This window comes from Mirounga leonina, unplaced genomic scaffold (genome assembly GCF_011800145.1).
Source record: "Mirounga leonina isolate KUSES-001 unplaced genomic scaffold, KU_Mleo_1.0 Mir_165, whole genome shotgun sequence".
NCBI classification, from domain to species: Eukaryota; Metazoa; Chordata; class Mammalia; order Carnivora; family Phocidae; genus Mirounga; species Mirounga leonina.
Window position 1 is genome coordinate 44923835 of NW_023270415.1, and position 15787 is coordinate 44939621.

Here is a 15787-nt window from a genome sequence, read left to right on the forward strand (position 1 = left end):
TCTAATCCAGCAATGGTACTACTAAGTATTTATCCAAAGGATACAAAAATACTAATTCAAAGGGATACATGCACCCTAATGTTTACAGCAGCATTATCTGTAACAGCCAAATTATGGAAACAGCCCCAGTGTCTATCAACTGATACATGGATAAAGCAGATGTGGTATATATACACGATGGAATATTACTCATCCATCAAAAAGAATGAAATCTTGCCATTTGCAACAATACGGATGGAGTTAGAGTGTGTAATGCTAAGTGAAATAAGTCAGTCTGAGAAAGACAAATACGGTATGATTTCATTCACATGTGGAATTTAAGAAATAAAACAAATAGGCAAAGGGGGAAAAGAGAGAAGCAAACCAAGAAACAGACTCTTAACTATGGAGAACAAACTGACGGTTACCAGAGGAGAGCTGGGTCGGGGGATGGGTAAAACAGGTGATGGGGATTACAGAGTGCACTTGTTGGGATGAGCACTGGGTGTTGCATGGAAACGCTGAGTCACTATACTGTACACCTGAAACTAATATTACACCGTATATTAACTAGAATTTATATAAAAACTTAAAAAAAGACAACAAAAATGGTGAATTTCTACCATATCTAAAGAGCTACTGTTAAATGCTGACTCCTAGACTGTTAAAAGGGTTGAACAATGACTTAATTTCCTTAACTCAGTTATTTAAAGAATATTTTTCTGTAAGATTCTACCTATAATACTATAATAAAAGAAAATGGAAAAATAGAATTTGCTTGCAGATATTAGCTGTAATTAACTGATTTCTGAAACTCAAGGGCAGCACTTATCTGTATCTTGTTTCTATTGTGCCTTATGCAGATATGCATAAGGGAAAGCTTTCATTGTTCAGAGTCAGGGAAAGAATGATTAAATGTTTAAAATCAAAAGTAAGGCAACTTCAGGAATTTTGTACCATCACTGAAGTTCTAACAGGACAGTAAATTTCTTTTCATCAAAGAATATAATCACTAAAATGATTAGCTGTTTTAGATCTTTCGTCCATTAGCAACAATAATTCACAATTAGACTACTCATTTCATTTGACTAGTTACTAAAAAAGCATGGCTGATTATTAGCTTTTTATCTATTTATACATTTATAACTTTGACTATTATGTAGCTTCACACGTTCTCACATTAATACAGAAAGTTAAAAACTAAACTGAAGGCCTGTAGAATTACAACTTGATACTCTAACCCAGGCTCCTGAGCTTTTTGTAAAACACCTTAATAATTAACAACAACTTTAATTATACTGCATACTGTATATCAACTTAAACATGCACTATTACTTAATTCATAAAGAAAAAATAGGTCCTTTATTAAGAACCACCAAAAATGTCTCTTCAAAATGAATTAATGAAATTAAGATATTTGTTTTCCAAAATTCTTTTATCTACTACTATATATTAGTTTCTGATTCCCTCTTTCATTTATCTCTTTAAGATCTGTCTATATTTACAGCAAGAAGATTTTTCTGCTACTGACAGATAAAATTATGAACCCAAACTAGTTTGGTTTTAAATCAAAGACAACTAGGTTTTGAATTAACAAAACAAAACAAAACCTATTATTTACTGGAAAGTCTTCCAACATAATGAATCCAACCTAATGAAACTTTTCTATTTTAATGAGTGAGAAGTACTATAGGGAAAAGTTGTCAACCTAACGTCAGGATGGGAGAGAATGGTGTCCTTCTTAGTTTAACTAGGCCAACAAATCTAATAAGCCCAAAAAGAACAGTATACTTTTAACTGAGAAAGATTATGTCGGGAAGTATGATGAAAGCTACTTACATAAAGGGTTCTGACACTAAGCTACCATGTATATTCTGAAAATATGAATTAAGTATAAAGTACAAAGATAATTTCAGATTTAAAGAAATTTCATTTAAGTCAGTTTAAGTAAAAAACAACTCTTTTATTATCAACACAACCTGATATATGCATTACTAGTAACCTCAGTTAGTCTTAACAACTTATTTGAAATCTAATGGTTTATTTAAGAAGTAAGCACTATGGGACATCAGTCTTAAATTAAAAGGTGATAAATTATACTGTTCACTCTTTGATCCGAAATGCCACGATTGGTTCTTAACATCTCTTTTGATGTAATGATCCCAACAGTCCCCACTGCTTATTGACCAAACATTCAAAATGAGGTTATGAACAGAAAGCCCATATAGTCAAAATAACTTCCTCAGCCATCAAGATTAGCTATAACATATGTTTGGAGTATAATATCTTTGTTTTAAAATGTAAAGTAGCCAATTTTTCAACACAGTGTTCTAAATAAATGGCATTTTAAAAAGAACAAATTACTCTGAGAAAGTTTATGCTTGTTAGAATTCTTCTTGGTAAGCCATTTCTCTTTTTGCCATGTGCTTTAAACATCTTAATAAATTCCAACACGATGACAAGAAACCACACAGTGCACCTGCACTTTCTATCTTAATTAATCCAATAAGTACAGGCCTGCTCACTTTAATTTGTAAAGGAAATGATGATATAGTCAGTTTTAACTTAAGGTATTAATTATCTAAATAAGCAGTATTAGCTTAATGTTCCAGTAGACCTTGCCCAGATACAACCACTAAATAACATTTTCTGAAATGATGGAAGTTTTAAGCAGCATATTTGTGAAGAAGGAAGCAAAATGCTCATTCTACCTGAGGGGGCCAAATGGATTAAATTATACTGAGGAACCAATGTAGCAGTTCAGAGACACTAAAGTTTTTGTTGACTTTAGCTACTATAGGATCAATTGAATTCAGCTTAATTGCCCAGTGACTAACTATTACCATTTTATTCCTACCTGTATATAACACCTATCTTTCAAGAAGGCCATTCTCCTTTCAAAACGAAGGTTATGACTGTCTGAAATGCCACAGGATACTGGTCAAAATCTTATAAAAATTCTACAGGGACTTCGACAATCACACGACAGAACTGTGCACGCGCCACACCATCTGTTGGACATGACTGCCAGCACAGATTTCGTGAGCTGGCAAAGGACTGAAATAGTCAAGAATTCTGCAAGTATTTCAAAGTGCAGGCTTCTCATTAATTTTAATTTCCTGTTGGCTCTACAAGGAAGGAGTGCATAGTGAAAGCACAATGTGCCACATACACTCAAGTTCATGCCACATGTACACCTGTAATCATAAACCCTTATCCAGGGCTCTCCACTAAAACACCGGAGAGTCTGTGTTTATTTCTTCTTTACCCCAGAAGAAATAAATCTGAAATATCTACAGTTATCTTTTCATACTTTGTTAATACTCTTGGAAACATCTGGAAATACTTGACAATAATCACTTAATTAATGCAAAGCTAATCGATGACAATATGCTTAAATACTTCACTCGACTGAAGTGGTTTCCTCAGTCCACACAACTAGGGACTGAAGAGGACAAGAAGTTCTTTGACCAAGGAGTCCACAAGGGAAACTTCTAGCTAACATCTCTTTGAACAAGACAGAGCAGATGATACCAGGCTCCTACTCTGGTAAAAAGTGGTGATGCCTCGGGCTTCAGTCTTCACCTCAGGCTGTCGGCAGGGCCTGTGTCGCTGATGGCTTTCCAAAGGGCTGACGTCGCTACAAGTGTCTGTCTGCATGGGCTCGCGTAGTCCACCGCTGTCGCCCCTGTGGACCCTGTCTAACTGCTGGCTGCTGGAGGAGGGTGAAAAGATCCTGAGAAAGAAACATTTCTCCAGAACAAGGGACGATTCCTAAAATACACAGGGTGGCTCCAGGAGCACCTTCTCTGGGTTTGCTGCTTTCTGTGTTTTGCAGCAGTGAGGTGTTTGTTTGCAAACACCATTTGTTTCCCTAGAACACAAACTTGCCAATCCAGGAATCGTGTAAAGTCTGAGGCAAATTTATACTCGGAGGGGAGGACTTTTTTTTTTTTTTCCCCCCTCCGCTACCATTACTGAGACTCTTCCTCTAGTGCTGCTCTGGGTGATTCTTGTGTCCATTAGCTCAAAAGAACAACACAAATTGAATAAATATTTAAGAATCATCGTAATCAAGAAAGGTTAACTTACATTTCAGTTTGAGTCAAAGACCAAAAAATGGCTGATTTACCTAATCCCTCTTATACTAGTAATTATTGTCAATCCAATTTTTTTCATTTTTAAAAATTGGAACCAATATAGTAGGTTAACAGATGGCTTTTAAAGTTTTTGTTCTTATTCCAAAATCTTTACGTTACCCAAAATATATCTATTTAAGTATGATACTGTAATTTCTGCAAAACATGATCTACACGCTCTCTATTTAACACTAAACAATCTGGATGCTAAGGCTGTTTGGAAATAATTCTAACAAAAACTGAAACATCAGACTAGTGCTATAATAAACAGATTTGCCTTTTACATTTGTTTTAGGAATCTTCATAGGCACACCCTTTATAAACAGAATGTTTTTTAGGAGAGTTAAAACAACTGGCTCAATTAGCCCAAATATATTTTATCCTCTCTTTGTATTACCTCCGAATTGGTGAAATCATAAATTAATACTCCCATCATCTCATTACAACCAGGAACACTGACATGAAACAACAGTTCACAGAAAATCCAAAAGACAAATGCTTAAAGAAAATATACAAATTATGATGCATATAGGCTTTAAGAAAAATAATGCTTCCTACCTACTCTGCACATTTGTCTAGCAAGTACCTTTCTGAATAAGCTTTGTCCTTTAGGAACATGCCCCGAATACTACAAAAGACAATGAAGTGTTCTCTTTGATTTTTCTTTCTTGAAACCTGTTTTCCTCAATGCAAAAAGATAAGCCTTCTATGTGCTGAAATATGGTCAAAACAACTTCGGTTGTTTTAAGCAACTTCTACTTAATAGACATAGAAACCACATAAAACCCTAGTCCTTTTGGAAGGTAGCCTTGAGACACATCATAAAGTGGGAAGATAAACACATAAACCTGAGCACACTTTATATTTTGATGAGTCACATTTTTTAACATTCTGTATCTAATGTATCATGGGATGAATAAGACCAGACTTCTCTTATCATTACCAGCTGGTGTTTTAAGTGGAAATCTGTCTTTGCTTTAAGTCCATTTCCTTACTTTGTAAGCAAAGGATTCCATCAAACCCCTTCCACTTTGTCCCGCCTTTGTTTCCTCTTTTCCTACTCCTTTAGCCCCTCTCTCACACTGTTCTTTGTCTTCTACCACGTTCACCAGACTCTTGGCAATTCTTTATTCATCCCCTCGTAATCCTTCCTTTATTCATCTCCTCTTTATACCCATTTACATTCCCCTCAGTAGCTGTGACAACATTTTCCACTTTCCTCAAAGTGATGAGAGTTGAGCAGTTCCAGCTGACAGGTGCATCAATGCTGCAGAAGAAAGATCTGCTCCAGTAACTCTGTCCCTGCCTGCCCCCCAACTCCCCTTTTAAGGCTACATGCCCTGTATACATCAGAAAAGAAATAGTTCTGCAGAAACTGGTCCAGTCATGACCGCTTAAAGCCTCTTTCCTACTGTGAGGGCATTTTCCTTTCTTTCTTTCCTTTCTTCTTCTTCTTTTTTTTTAACTTTTACCTTCTACTATCCAGTTCCTCACCTTAACCAAAAGCATTATTCTTTAATCTAGTAAGACAGCTATTTGTTTTTAATCTTTTCTAATGTCTCCTACACTTACTCCTGTCTTTGTTGTTTCTTTTCTACTTTATTACCATATTATTTCAAGGCTGCTTCATGTAACTGATTTCCCTTACCTCTAGTCTTTTCCTATTAATCAATCCTGCATGCTACCATCGAGATTAATATTCTAAAACACTTTCATCATGTCACTCTCCAACTTAAAAACCTTCAGTGGTTTTCTACTGTCTAGGAAATAAAAATTCAGACTTTACAATCTTCCTTGCAAGGCTTCGACCATCTGAGCCAGACCTACCTTTCCACTTTATTTATCATATCATTCCAAATGAACTTGAAAGTCCAAATTCATTTTCATCCAATACACCTTGTGGTTTCCTACTTCAAAATGTTTTACTACACACATCATTGTTTGTAGCTCCTGCCTTCCCTCCTTCTGTTACCGTTACCCATCTTTCAATGCTTACAGTGCCCTCCCACAATATAATTTCACAAACTACTCCAGCCTTTACCAAGTCCCTGCTTACGTAAAACCACACGATATTTGAATTATTGCTGTGGGTTTGAATTAATTTATATCTTAAGTCTATAAATTTATTTACCTATAGTGCCCAGCACAATCCAAAGCAGAGAGTAGAACATTTGTTAAATTAGTTTAATGTTTTTGAACAGATTTCGGAGTTTTCTGATAGAAGGACTCCAAAATCTATGATGACTGACAGTGTTACCAAAAGTTTACTTATAGGAACTGGCCACTGGAAACTCAATGCTCTAATTCACAAAACCAGAATGAGCCTAAAAGGGACAGTGGAAAGCTACATGTCAAAAGCTGTGTGTGAAAATTTTAAAAGCTGGGTACTGAAATGGTCCTTACCAAGATCACAAATGACCTCCAACTTCCTAAATTCAATATTCTAATATCTGTTGAATTTTAATTATGACAATTTCTAGTAGAATGTTTGCTTCCACCTTTTGACTACCATGAATAATGTTGCTATGAACATGAATGCACAAATCTCTGTTCAAGTCCCTGCTTTCACTTCTTTCGAGTATATACTCAGAAGAGAAATTGCTGGATCACATGGTAATTCTATGTTGAATTTTTTTGAGGAATGCCATATTGTTTTCCACAGCAGATGAACCATTTTACATTCCCACCTGCAGTGCATAAGGAAGGGCTCCACTTTCTCCGTATTCTCACCAACACTTATTTGCTCTCTTTCTCTGGGTTTATATAATATCCATCTTGATGAGTGTGAAGTGGTATCTCACTGTGATTTTTTGATTTGCATTTCCCTAATGATTAGTGATACTGAGTGTCTTTTTATTTGTCGCCCACTTGTGTATCTTCTTTGGAAAAATATTTGAGTCCTTCACTCATTTTTAACTTGGTTGTTTGTTTTTTTGCTGTTGAGTTGTAGTAGTTCTTTATATATCCTGAATGTTACCCCTTGCCAGGTATGTGATTTGCAAATGTTTTCTTCCATTCCATGGGTTGCCTCTTCACTCTATTGATAGTTTTCCTAGGTGTACAAAATCTTAATATAGCCTAGTTTATCTATTTTGTTGTTGTTGTTGTTCCCTGTGCTTTTGGGGTCATTCCCAAGAAATTATTGCCAAATCCGATGTCATAAAGATTCTCTTATGTTTTCTTCTAAGAGTTTTATATTTAGTTCTTATGTTTGGATCTTTGATTCATTTTGAGTTAATTTTTGTACATAATGTAAAGGTAAGGGCCCAACCTCATTCTTTTGCATGTGGCTAACCAGTTTTCTCAGCATCATTTCTTTGACAAGGCTGTCCTTTCCCCACTGAATGGTCTTGGTACCCTTGTCAAAAACCATTTGACTATAAATGGGACAGTTTATTTCTGGGCTCTCTATTCTACTCCATTGGTCTATATGTCTGTCTTGTTTTGATTACTGTAGCTTTGTAGTAAGTTTTGAAAGCAGTTAAGTATGAGATCTCCAACTTCATTTCTCCTTTTCAAGATTGCTTTGACTATTTGAGTCCCTTGAAATTCCAATATGAATTTTAGGATGGATTTTTCTATTTCTGAAAAGAAAAGTCACTGGGATTTTGACAGAGATTACACTAAATCTGTAGATTGCTTTGGACAATACTGACATCTTAACAATATTAAATCTTGTAATCCATGAACACGAAATATCTTTCCATATATTGGTGTCTTTTATTTCTTTCAGCAACACTTTGTAGTTTTCAGTGTTTTAAGTCTTTCACCTCCTTGGTTAAGATTATTCCTAAGTATTCATTCTTTTTGATGTTGTTATTAATGGACACTGTGCAGGTTCTAGGCATAGGTCTGAAGGGGCCTTACAACTTCCGCTGTCACCCTCTTGGTAGGCTGCTACCACCGCATAAAAATGCCAGGCTTGCCTGATAGCATCATATGGCCTAGCCTAGTGTGGGCCCCACTGCCAGACATGAGAGTGAGGTAATTTTAGAGAGATCATTCAGATCCAGTCAAGCTGCCAAATGAGAGACCCCAGGTGAGACCAGCAGAAGAACCACTCAGCTGAACTTAGTCACAATGCACACCCACAAAATTGTGAACAAATAAAAAGTTGCTATTTTAAGCCACTAAGTTTTGGGAATGGTAGCAAAGACTAACTGAAGCAGAATTAAATCATTTTACTTGCTCTTTCTTAACCAAGATAACTTATTCATTACTTTCTAGCTCATTTCAAACTGTTTCCCAGGCTATTAAGATTTATTCCAACTGAGACAAGACAGAGTTCTTTGATGCTAAACACTTTACATAATTCATCATGTTCGTGAATGATTTAAAGCTTGAATGTCAGCATTCTAAATAATTTATGATTTTTTAAAAAGTAGATGGCTTAAAATGAAATCTTACCAGAACTACAGATAATACAGATTTTCTTTTCTTTTCTTTTTTTTTTTTAAGATTTTATTTATTTACTTGACAGAGAGAGACACAGCGAGAGAGGGAACACAAGCAGGGGGAGTGGGAGAGGGAGAAGCAGGCCTCCCGCCGAGCAGGAAGCCTGATGCGGGGCTCGATCCCAGGACCCTGGGATCGTGACCTGAGCCGAAGGCAGACGCTTAACGACTGAGCCACCCAGGCGCCCCCAGATTTTATTTTCTAATATCTAACTTCAAAATTGAAAAAACAAAAATAAGCAGATGTTACAATTAATGTTTTCAGGCAAACTTGTGCCAGTGCTAATATTTGCTAGCAAGTCATACTAACTACACTGGGGACAGATTTTGAAACTTTAGTATCATAGGATTATTTAAAAGCACAAATAATCACAATATTAAGGAGAAAAGTACTTAACATCAAAATATTTATAATCCCAAAGCATTTAGAGGCATATTGATGAAGCAAAACGGCTTATTATTACTTAAAAATTTTAAAGATAAATATATCTAAAATTCTATTCACTTATAAATGTATTAATATATATAGCTATAAAGGATTGTACTTATTTTATGTAGAAAAAATCTTACAGAACAGAACAATATGTACAAGTAACATTATTTAAAACATGCTAAAGTAAAAATTTACTTCAAAAAAACTTCTACTCCATCAAAGAACTCATTTTGAGAATTTACTCCCTCAAGATGTGGAAACAGTTGCTTCAGAACTGTATACCTATAATATACACATTTCTTTAAAAGAAATGAATAATAAGGAGCAGGGCAGAAGAAATAAAGAGAAAATATAACAAAGAAGCAATAAGGCACAGTTTTATATTGACATTTACATGCTAACTAGATATACAATAGGACTATTATTTCTGACAAACCAAGTGGAATTAACACTTACTCAAGTAGAAATTAATTCAATTAACTTTCAAAGTTGAGGCAAATGTCTTAAGTCTATGTCATAAATACCTTTGCATCATTTATTTTGGAAACTGAATTTACTGTCAGAGTATCTCATATTTGCATTACTTTAAAAACGTTTTTTGACATAGTTGTTATTTTAAAGAGTCCTAAACATTTCTCTAAATTTGGGCTCTGATATAAGCAATTATTTACATTTCTCTGCAAGTGCCTGTCTACAAGCAAACTACAGTTTCACCATTCCTCTATCCACATATATAGCTATATGCTGAATATTAATACACAGTCTAAATTTTATAAAAACACACAAACTGTGCTTCTCAATGTGATGGTAAAATGAAGAAGGATAAAACACAAATGGAAGAATTAAAATGTACTTACAAAGTCAAAGTCTCCATCTTGAGGAACTTTCCAGTTATCAGGAAAAACATTTTTGGACATAGGGAAGGGTTCATGCATGTTCTGATTACAGTTTTCATGACTCTTATTCTTGAAGTCCTGTTTATCAAAGTAGTCCATGAAAGACGGTCTTTGTACTTGTGGTGAAGTTGCATTTCCTTAGGTAAACAAAGAACACAGGGAGGGTATAAATTTTTATATTTAAAGAAGTATGGCTCTTATTGAAGTATGAAGTTTTTTTTTATTCAGCAATATAATACATTTGCACTGGTCAGATTCAAGGCCAATACTGTCAATTTAATGAAGAACAAAGTAAAATGAAACAATGAAAAAACAAAAATAGCCAGGCCACATAAGAATTCAACTAATGATCAGGCAGAGAGCTACAATATTCTTAGATCATAGAAACACTTCAGAATTTTGGCAAGAATTATCATAATTTTATTAAAAATCATTTCAAGTATATTTGAAATTTGTCAAATGAAGTAAAATGTTAAAACCTAAGTGTTTAGTTGTAAATATGTAAGCTTGCATTGTTATTGTCATTGTGCACCACTATAAACTAAAGAAGTTATAAGGACTTACCCAGGTTTATCTTAAATGTCTTCCTTCTGGTCTTTCCAGCTGATTCCACCTCATCCTGGACTCCCATGGTTTCACCTACCATATTTACGTCTGACTCTTAACTCCCAGACCTTGCTTCTAAGTTCTATTTCTAGAGTTCTGCCATATTTTTTTTTAAGTCAGAAAACCAATTTTTTTATTTCTAAAGCTCGCTTCTAAGTTCTATCTCTTTCCTGCTGCTTACTATTGGACACCTCATCTGAGGTGAGTTATTGTTACCTCAAACCTCCCAGTTCTAAAGCCAAAGCTAAGTTCTAAAGCTCAATGTCCATAAGGCTCACCCATGTTGTAGCATGTGTTAGAATTCCTTTCCTTTTTAAGCTAAATAATATTCCATTGTATGTATATGTCACATTTTGTTTATCCATTTATCTGGCAATGCATACCTGAGTTTTGACTATCGTGAATAATGCTGCAATGAACATTGCATCTTTTGACTATCGTGAATAATGCTGCAATGAACATTGGTTGTATAAGTAGCTCGAGACCCTGCTGATTATATGTTTTTAAGGTAACTATTCTTTTAAGTTAACCAAGTTTTTCTCTATACATCTGCAGATCTTTATTTGCAAGTGATGTTATTTTTTAATACCTACCCAGAGGCCTTTTTCATTTTCTCACTGGTGTTTTGATGGTTGAATGTAATCCCTGATCAAGTGAGTCATTACGATTCAATGTAAGCAAACAAGAATAATTATTAGTAAAAGTAATGTTTTTTATTTTTAGCCTATGAATTATGCCTTTTATATATTTTTTTGAGCTTACCTTTTCATTAAACTGTAAGTTCCCTAATGTAGGAACCCAAATCCTTTACCCAAATAATTTCACAAATAACTACGATCATCAATGAGTGTTTCTGATTATCCACCCAGATGTTCAACATCGATGGCATGAGGAAGAGCTAATGAGATGGTATGTGGCTTTTCAACATCATTACTTTTGAATTAGTAGAGGCTGCTAGTATTTCTTTACTAGCAACTGTCTATTGGCAATAATAAATTTGAGAAATTGTGACTACTACAATTTTTAGAATGATCTGTCCCAGTAAAGTCAGAAGGAATCTGATATTCAGAATATGCATGTGTTAGTGGAAAAAAAAGAAACAAAAAACTGTTTATCTGAAGACTCATTCTTGAGGGGAGGGGGGGTGGGGGGATGGGTTAGCCTGGTGATGGGTATTAGAGAGGGCACGTATTGAATGGAGCACTGGGTGTTATATGCAAACAATGAATCATGGAACACTACATCAAAAATTAATGATGTAATGTATGGTGATTAACATAACATAATAAAATAAAATTAAAAAAAAAAAAAGACTCATCCTCCAATTAGAGCTGCTCAGGCTTTAAAAGGCTTGAAAATAAGTGTGACAAGACATCTGAGACCCAAATGGTACTTCCTGAAAAGATACTGAGGCATTCCATCAAAATTAGGATAGTATAAAACATCAATAGTCACAGTAAACTTTCAGGACTTAGAACATTCTCATATCTCAAATACAAAATCCATGAAAAAAGAACTCCTTAGGGGCAGTGTATCAAGATAACAGCCAAAGCTGCCTTTAGATTCCCTGTCGGAGCAGACTTTAGTGGTATGTTAAAAATGAACAAAATACAGGAGAAAAGGTATATTTTAATGATCAACACATGTAATATAAAGATTTTGTGTTTATGATACTTTATCTTCAACTTTCCTCCCTAAAATCTCCTTCTGTTAAAAAAAGAAATCAGTTAATCCGACAAGGTTAAATTACTGACGTTTGGATGGGACATACACGTTCCATTAACATTTTCAACAGATTTTAAGAACCCTCAATTCATCTCTGGGCCTTATCATTATAAGACATCTTTCTCAATCTTTGGAATTGAAATTTGGTTCCTATGGCAACCTTTTATTCCAAATTAAATCCAGGAATTTCATCTCAATTATTCTCCACCTGTACCCTTTGTATGAGAATAAAAACGAAAATATTACAAGTGTAGCTCAGTAAATTTTCTATAAAATAACTGAGTAAATCAAATGATCGAGGGAAGAAAGATACTCCCTCAAATAAAACCTTTCTTTGCTCAGTATTCTTTTCTTTTTTTCCTTTAGGAATAATTTTATAACAGGATTATTTATTTGTGTTGTAAGTTCTTATTTTAACCAGCTACTCTTAGGATGGGTTACATGTACAAAGATCTCAAAACTTTGACATTTGGTACAAGACAGAGTTAGCAATGTTTATATAGTAAAATCAGAATCAGAGAGAGTAAAAATGGGTTCATTGGGAACTAATTCCTGGGAAAGTAAGAAATCCATGAGGATCACAATTACTAGCTGCATCTGACAAATATAGAGAATGTTTCATTGAAGCAAACTTCTAGATAGCATTCTTTAAAAAAGAAATTTCGCATATGGAGGTGCTTTGAGAAAAACAAAACAAAACAAAAGCATATTACGACACCATGAATCCACCGAGGAAAACAGCTCTCCCTGACCCCTGCTCCTTCCGGCTTCCTCCACCAGGCCAGGCTCACACTGCTCTTTGTCCCTTTCCTTCCGATCAACACTGGCTTCATCACAGAGACTCTAGCCAGCCTTCCTTGTTTTCTTCTCACCTAGGAGGTATGAAACTCTTCATCCCAGAATCTTCACCAGTGTGCTGGTGCTGCACTGTAACAGTCGGGATCTTTGGATATACCAGTGACTCTTAATTCAGACCTCTGTATCTGAGTAAATACAAGATTAATCTTTTCTTATTGGAAACTAATATTTATAGAGTAGCTATTCTAATAGGGCCTACATTTTAAGAGCAGCAACATGCACAGGAAAGGGGAGGAGAAAAATAAAATCTCTGAAGTTGCTCTTCCAATACAGAGAATAAAGTGGGGGAAAACTTTAGTCATTATAAAAACCTTCACAACAAAAAGCAAGATGGGCTTGGTAGGCACTTCTTTTAGAGATGCAGAGTAAGGAAAAAGGATAAAGCCAGACAGTATTCTTGCCTGCAATGAGTCAGAAAAGTAAAAGCATGGTCAGAAATGAGTAGTGACTATAAAAAAGGGAAGAGACAGTCTGAAGAAAAAAAAAACCACTAAGAAATTTCATCCCGGGAATCTACACTTAACATCCCAACAGTCCTGTGCTGGTCCTAACTCTGTCTTAATCAGGAGCTTCTATCATGAGACATATGAGCCAGCAATTGTGTCCCAGGGTCTCAAAGTGAAAAATCTGCCTACCTAATATCTATAGACCCTCCCTTCTTTGAGGAGAGGAATGGCCGGGTAACACAATTCTGGCCAATGACACGAAAGAAGAGGATTTCTGGGAAAGCTCTATTTTCTTGTTATGGGTTCTACCCCACCCCATTTCTTCTTGCTCTTTCCTCCTGCCTGGATGCCGGGAATGTAGACTTGATGGCTGAAGATTTAACAGTTATTCTGTAAGCAGGAGGACAAGGGAAGAGTAATACCTCAAAATGGTGTCACAGAAACAATCTGTAATGACAGCATGAAATCACTCTATCAATGCAGGACACTCTGTTTTTGGATTTCTTATTAAATGAGAAAAGAAATTAATCCTATTTTGTTAAAACCACTATTATTTGGGTTTTGGGTACATAGAGCCAACTTCAGTCCCTAACTGATACTTTTCTGTTCCCAAGTGGAGGACTTAGGAACTGGTAGTTATACGACAGGAACACCCCAATTTGAAACCTGAAATCTACTATTCTACACAGTGGTTTAATTTTCACTGCGTTTCAGATACACCATAATTTTAAGTGTCTTTTACAGGCTGGCTTAAAAACCTATGGTAAAATGCCTGTTGGGTTCCACACTCAAAATTTTGGAAACTAACCTGTTCCTAAGTTAGAAATAAACATTCCCAGAGAGAGTTAACAAAAGTCTAAAAACCAACTTAAATGAAAGAAGGCAGTCTATTGCATTAGATTTTTCTTTTTGGATGACTTTATAACAATTATGCTGATACATAATTTTTTACTCAAATGTATGTGCTTATAGTTCCAAATATTTTCCATTAATTTAAGACAGTATTAACATTTAGAACTTATCTTTGTTATATGTAAAGAAAATTTTAAAAACAACTTTTGAAAATTTCTAAGGACAAAAATAGGTTAGGTTTGTTTTAAAAGTTATGGGGTGGGGGGCAGCTGTAATTGCCTAGTAATGTTTCACTACACAATGTCAAACACATGCCCACGGCATGCAACGCAGTCTCCATGGAGATGCATATTCACAGAAGTGTGGGACAGACAGGATGATGTTTCTGACTTACAACTTATTTTTTAAAAAAGGAAAAAAAAATAGTAGGTCCTTCAACAGAAGAGTGAAGCACAAAGTCTCGAGGTTGTAAGCTCTGTCTTACGTGATTATGGTTGCTATGGCAAATACTTTTTTTAAACACAGAAAGAATAGTCACATTAAATTGACAACAATTTCTCCAGTTGCGGCTGAATTCTGACCCCAGCCTATAAAAATATATTTTTATTTTAATAATAAATTTAATGTTCCAAATGACCTCGTTCCTTAATTTTGGCCCCAATTCCTTCAACTACTTGCTGTGGAACTAAAAATTCTGTAGCAATAAAGAATAAAATAATCACCACTCAATCCCTTTGTGCATGTGGAATTTAAAAAAAAAAAAAATGCTTTCCTTCTCCTTCACACACTCCTCAGAACATGTGCAAGGAAACAAAACTGTGTGAATATAATACCTGGAGCAAATAGCCAGTCTACCCACAATTAGTCATTAACTTTCTTAATTTGCACACGTCTTCTAAACAGGTAAAATGCCTTCATGGAAATTTAAATATAGAAAGGAATTTCTAAAATACTTTAACAAAATGTATTTTGTTTAATTTTTAATTTTTTAACATAATTATGACAAAGACACTTAAGTATAGGGAATAAAACAACAATTAATCACAACTTTAGCATAAGATATTTCGACATCAAAGGGATTTATGAATATTACCTAATTTGTTCTTCTAAAAATATTTTAAGATGTGGGTGTTCCACCTGATTAATGATCTTGGAAATATGTCCTTTAATTTGTTGCCAAGAGTATGGTGAGTACATATAAAAACCAGGATGTTAATACAGAAGCTACTGACATCAGCTTTTTCTTAACTTCATCAGACTATTTTAAAACAAAGGAGGATACAAACAACATGGAGAAGATCCAGAGGCTGTTCATAAAAAAGATTAAAAGCTTAGAAAATAATACCCACACAAAGGTTAAAGGGACTGAAGTGAACAGCCAGAAAAAGTCTGAAGATAC

The 15787-nt window shown here is 34.9% G+C and overlaps 1 protein-coding gene across 3 annotated transcripts in view; it reads right to left on the reverse strand.

Annotated features, from left to right (window-relative positions):
• The window catches only part of STK3 (serine/threonine kinase 3), a 274685-nt gene that overhangs the window by 57347 nt on the left and 201551 nt on the right, over nucleotides 1-15787 (reverse strand). For all 3 annotated transcript variants that reach the window (XM_035011608.1, XM_035011609.1, XM_035011610.1), the window contains one exon: nucleotides 9863-10038. In XM_035011608.1, the coding sequence (XP_034867499.1) occupies nucleotides 9863-10038 (176 nt within the window). The remainder of the gene's footprint in view (nucleotides 1-9862; nucleotides 10039-15787) is intronic.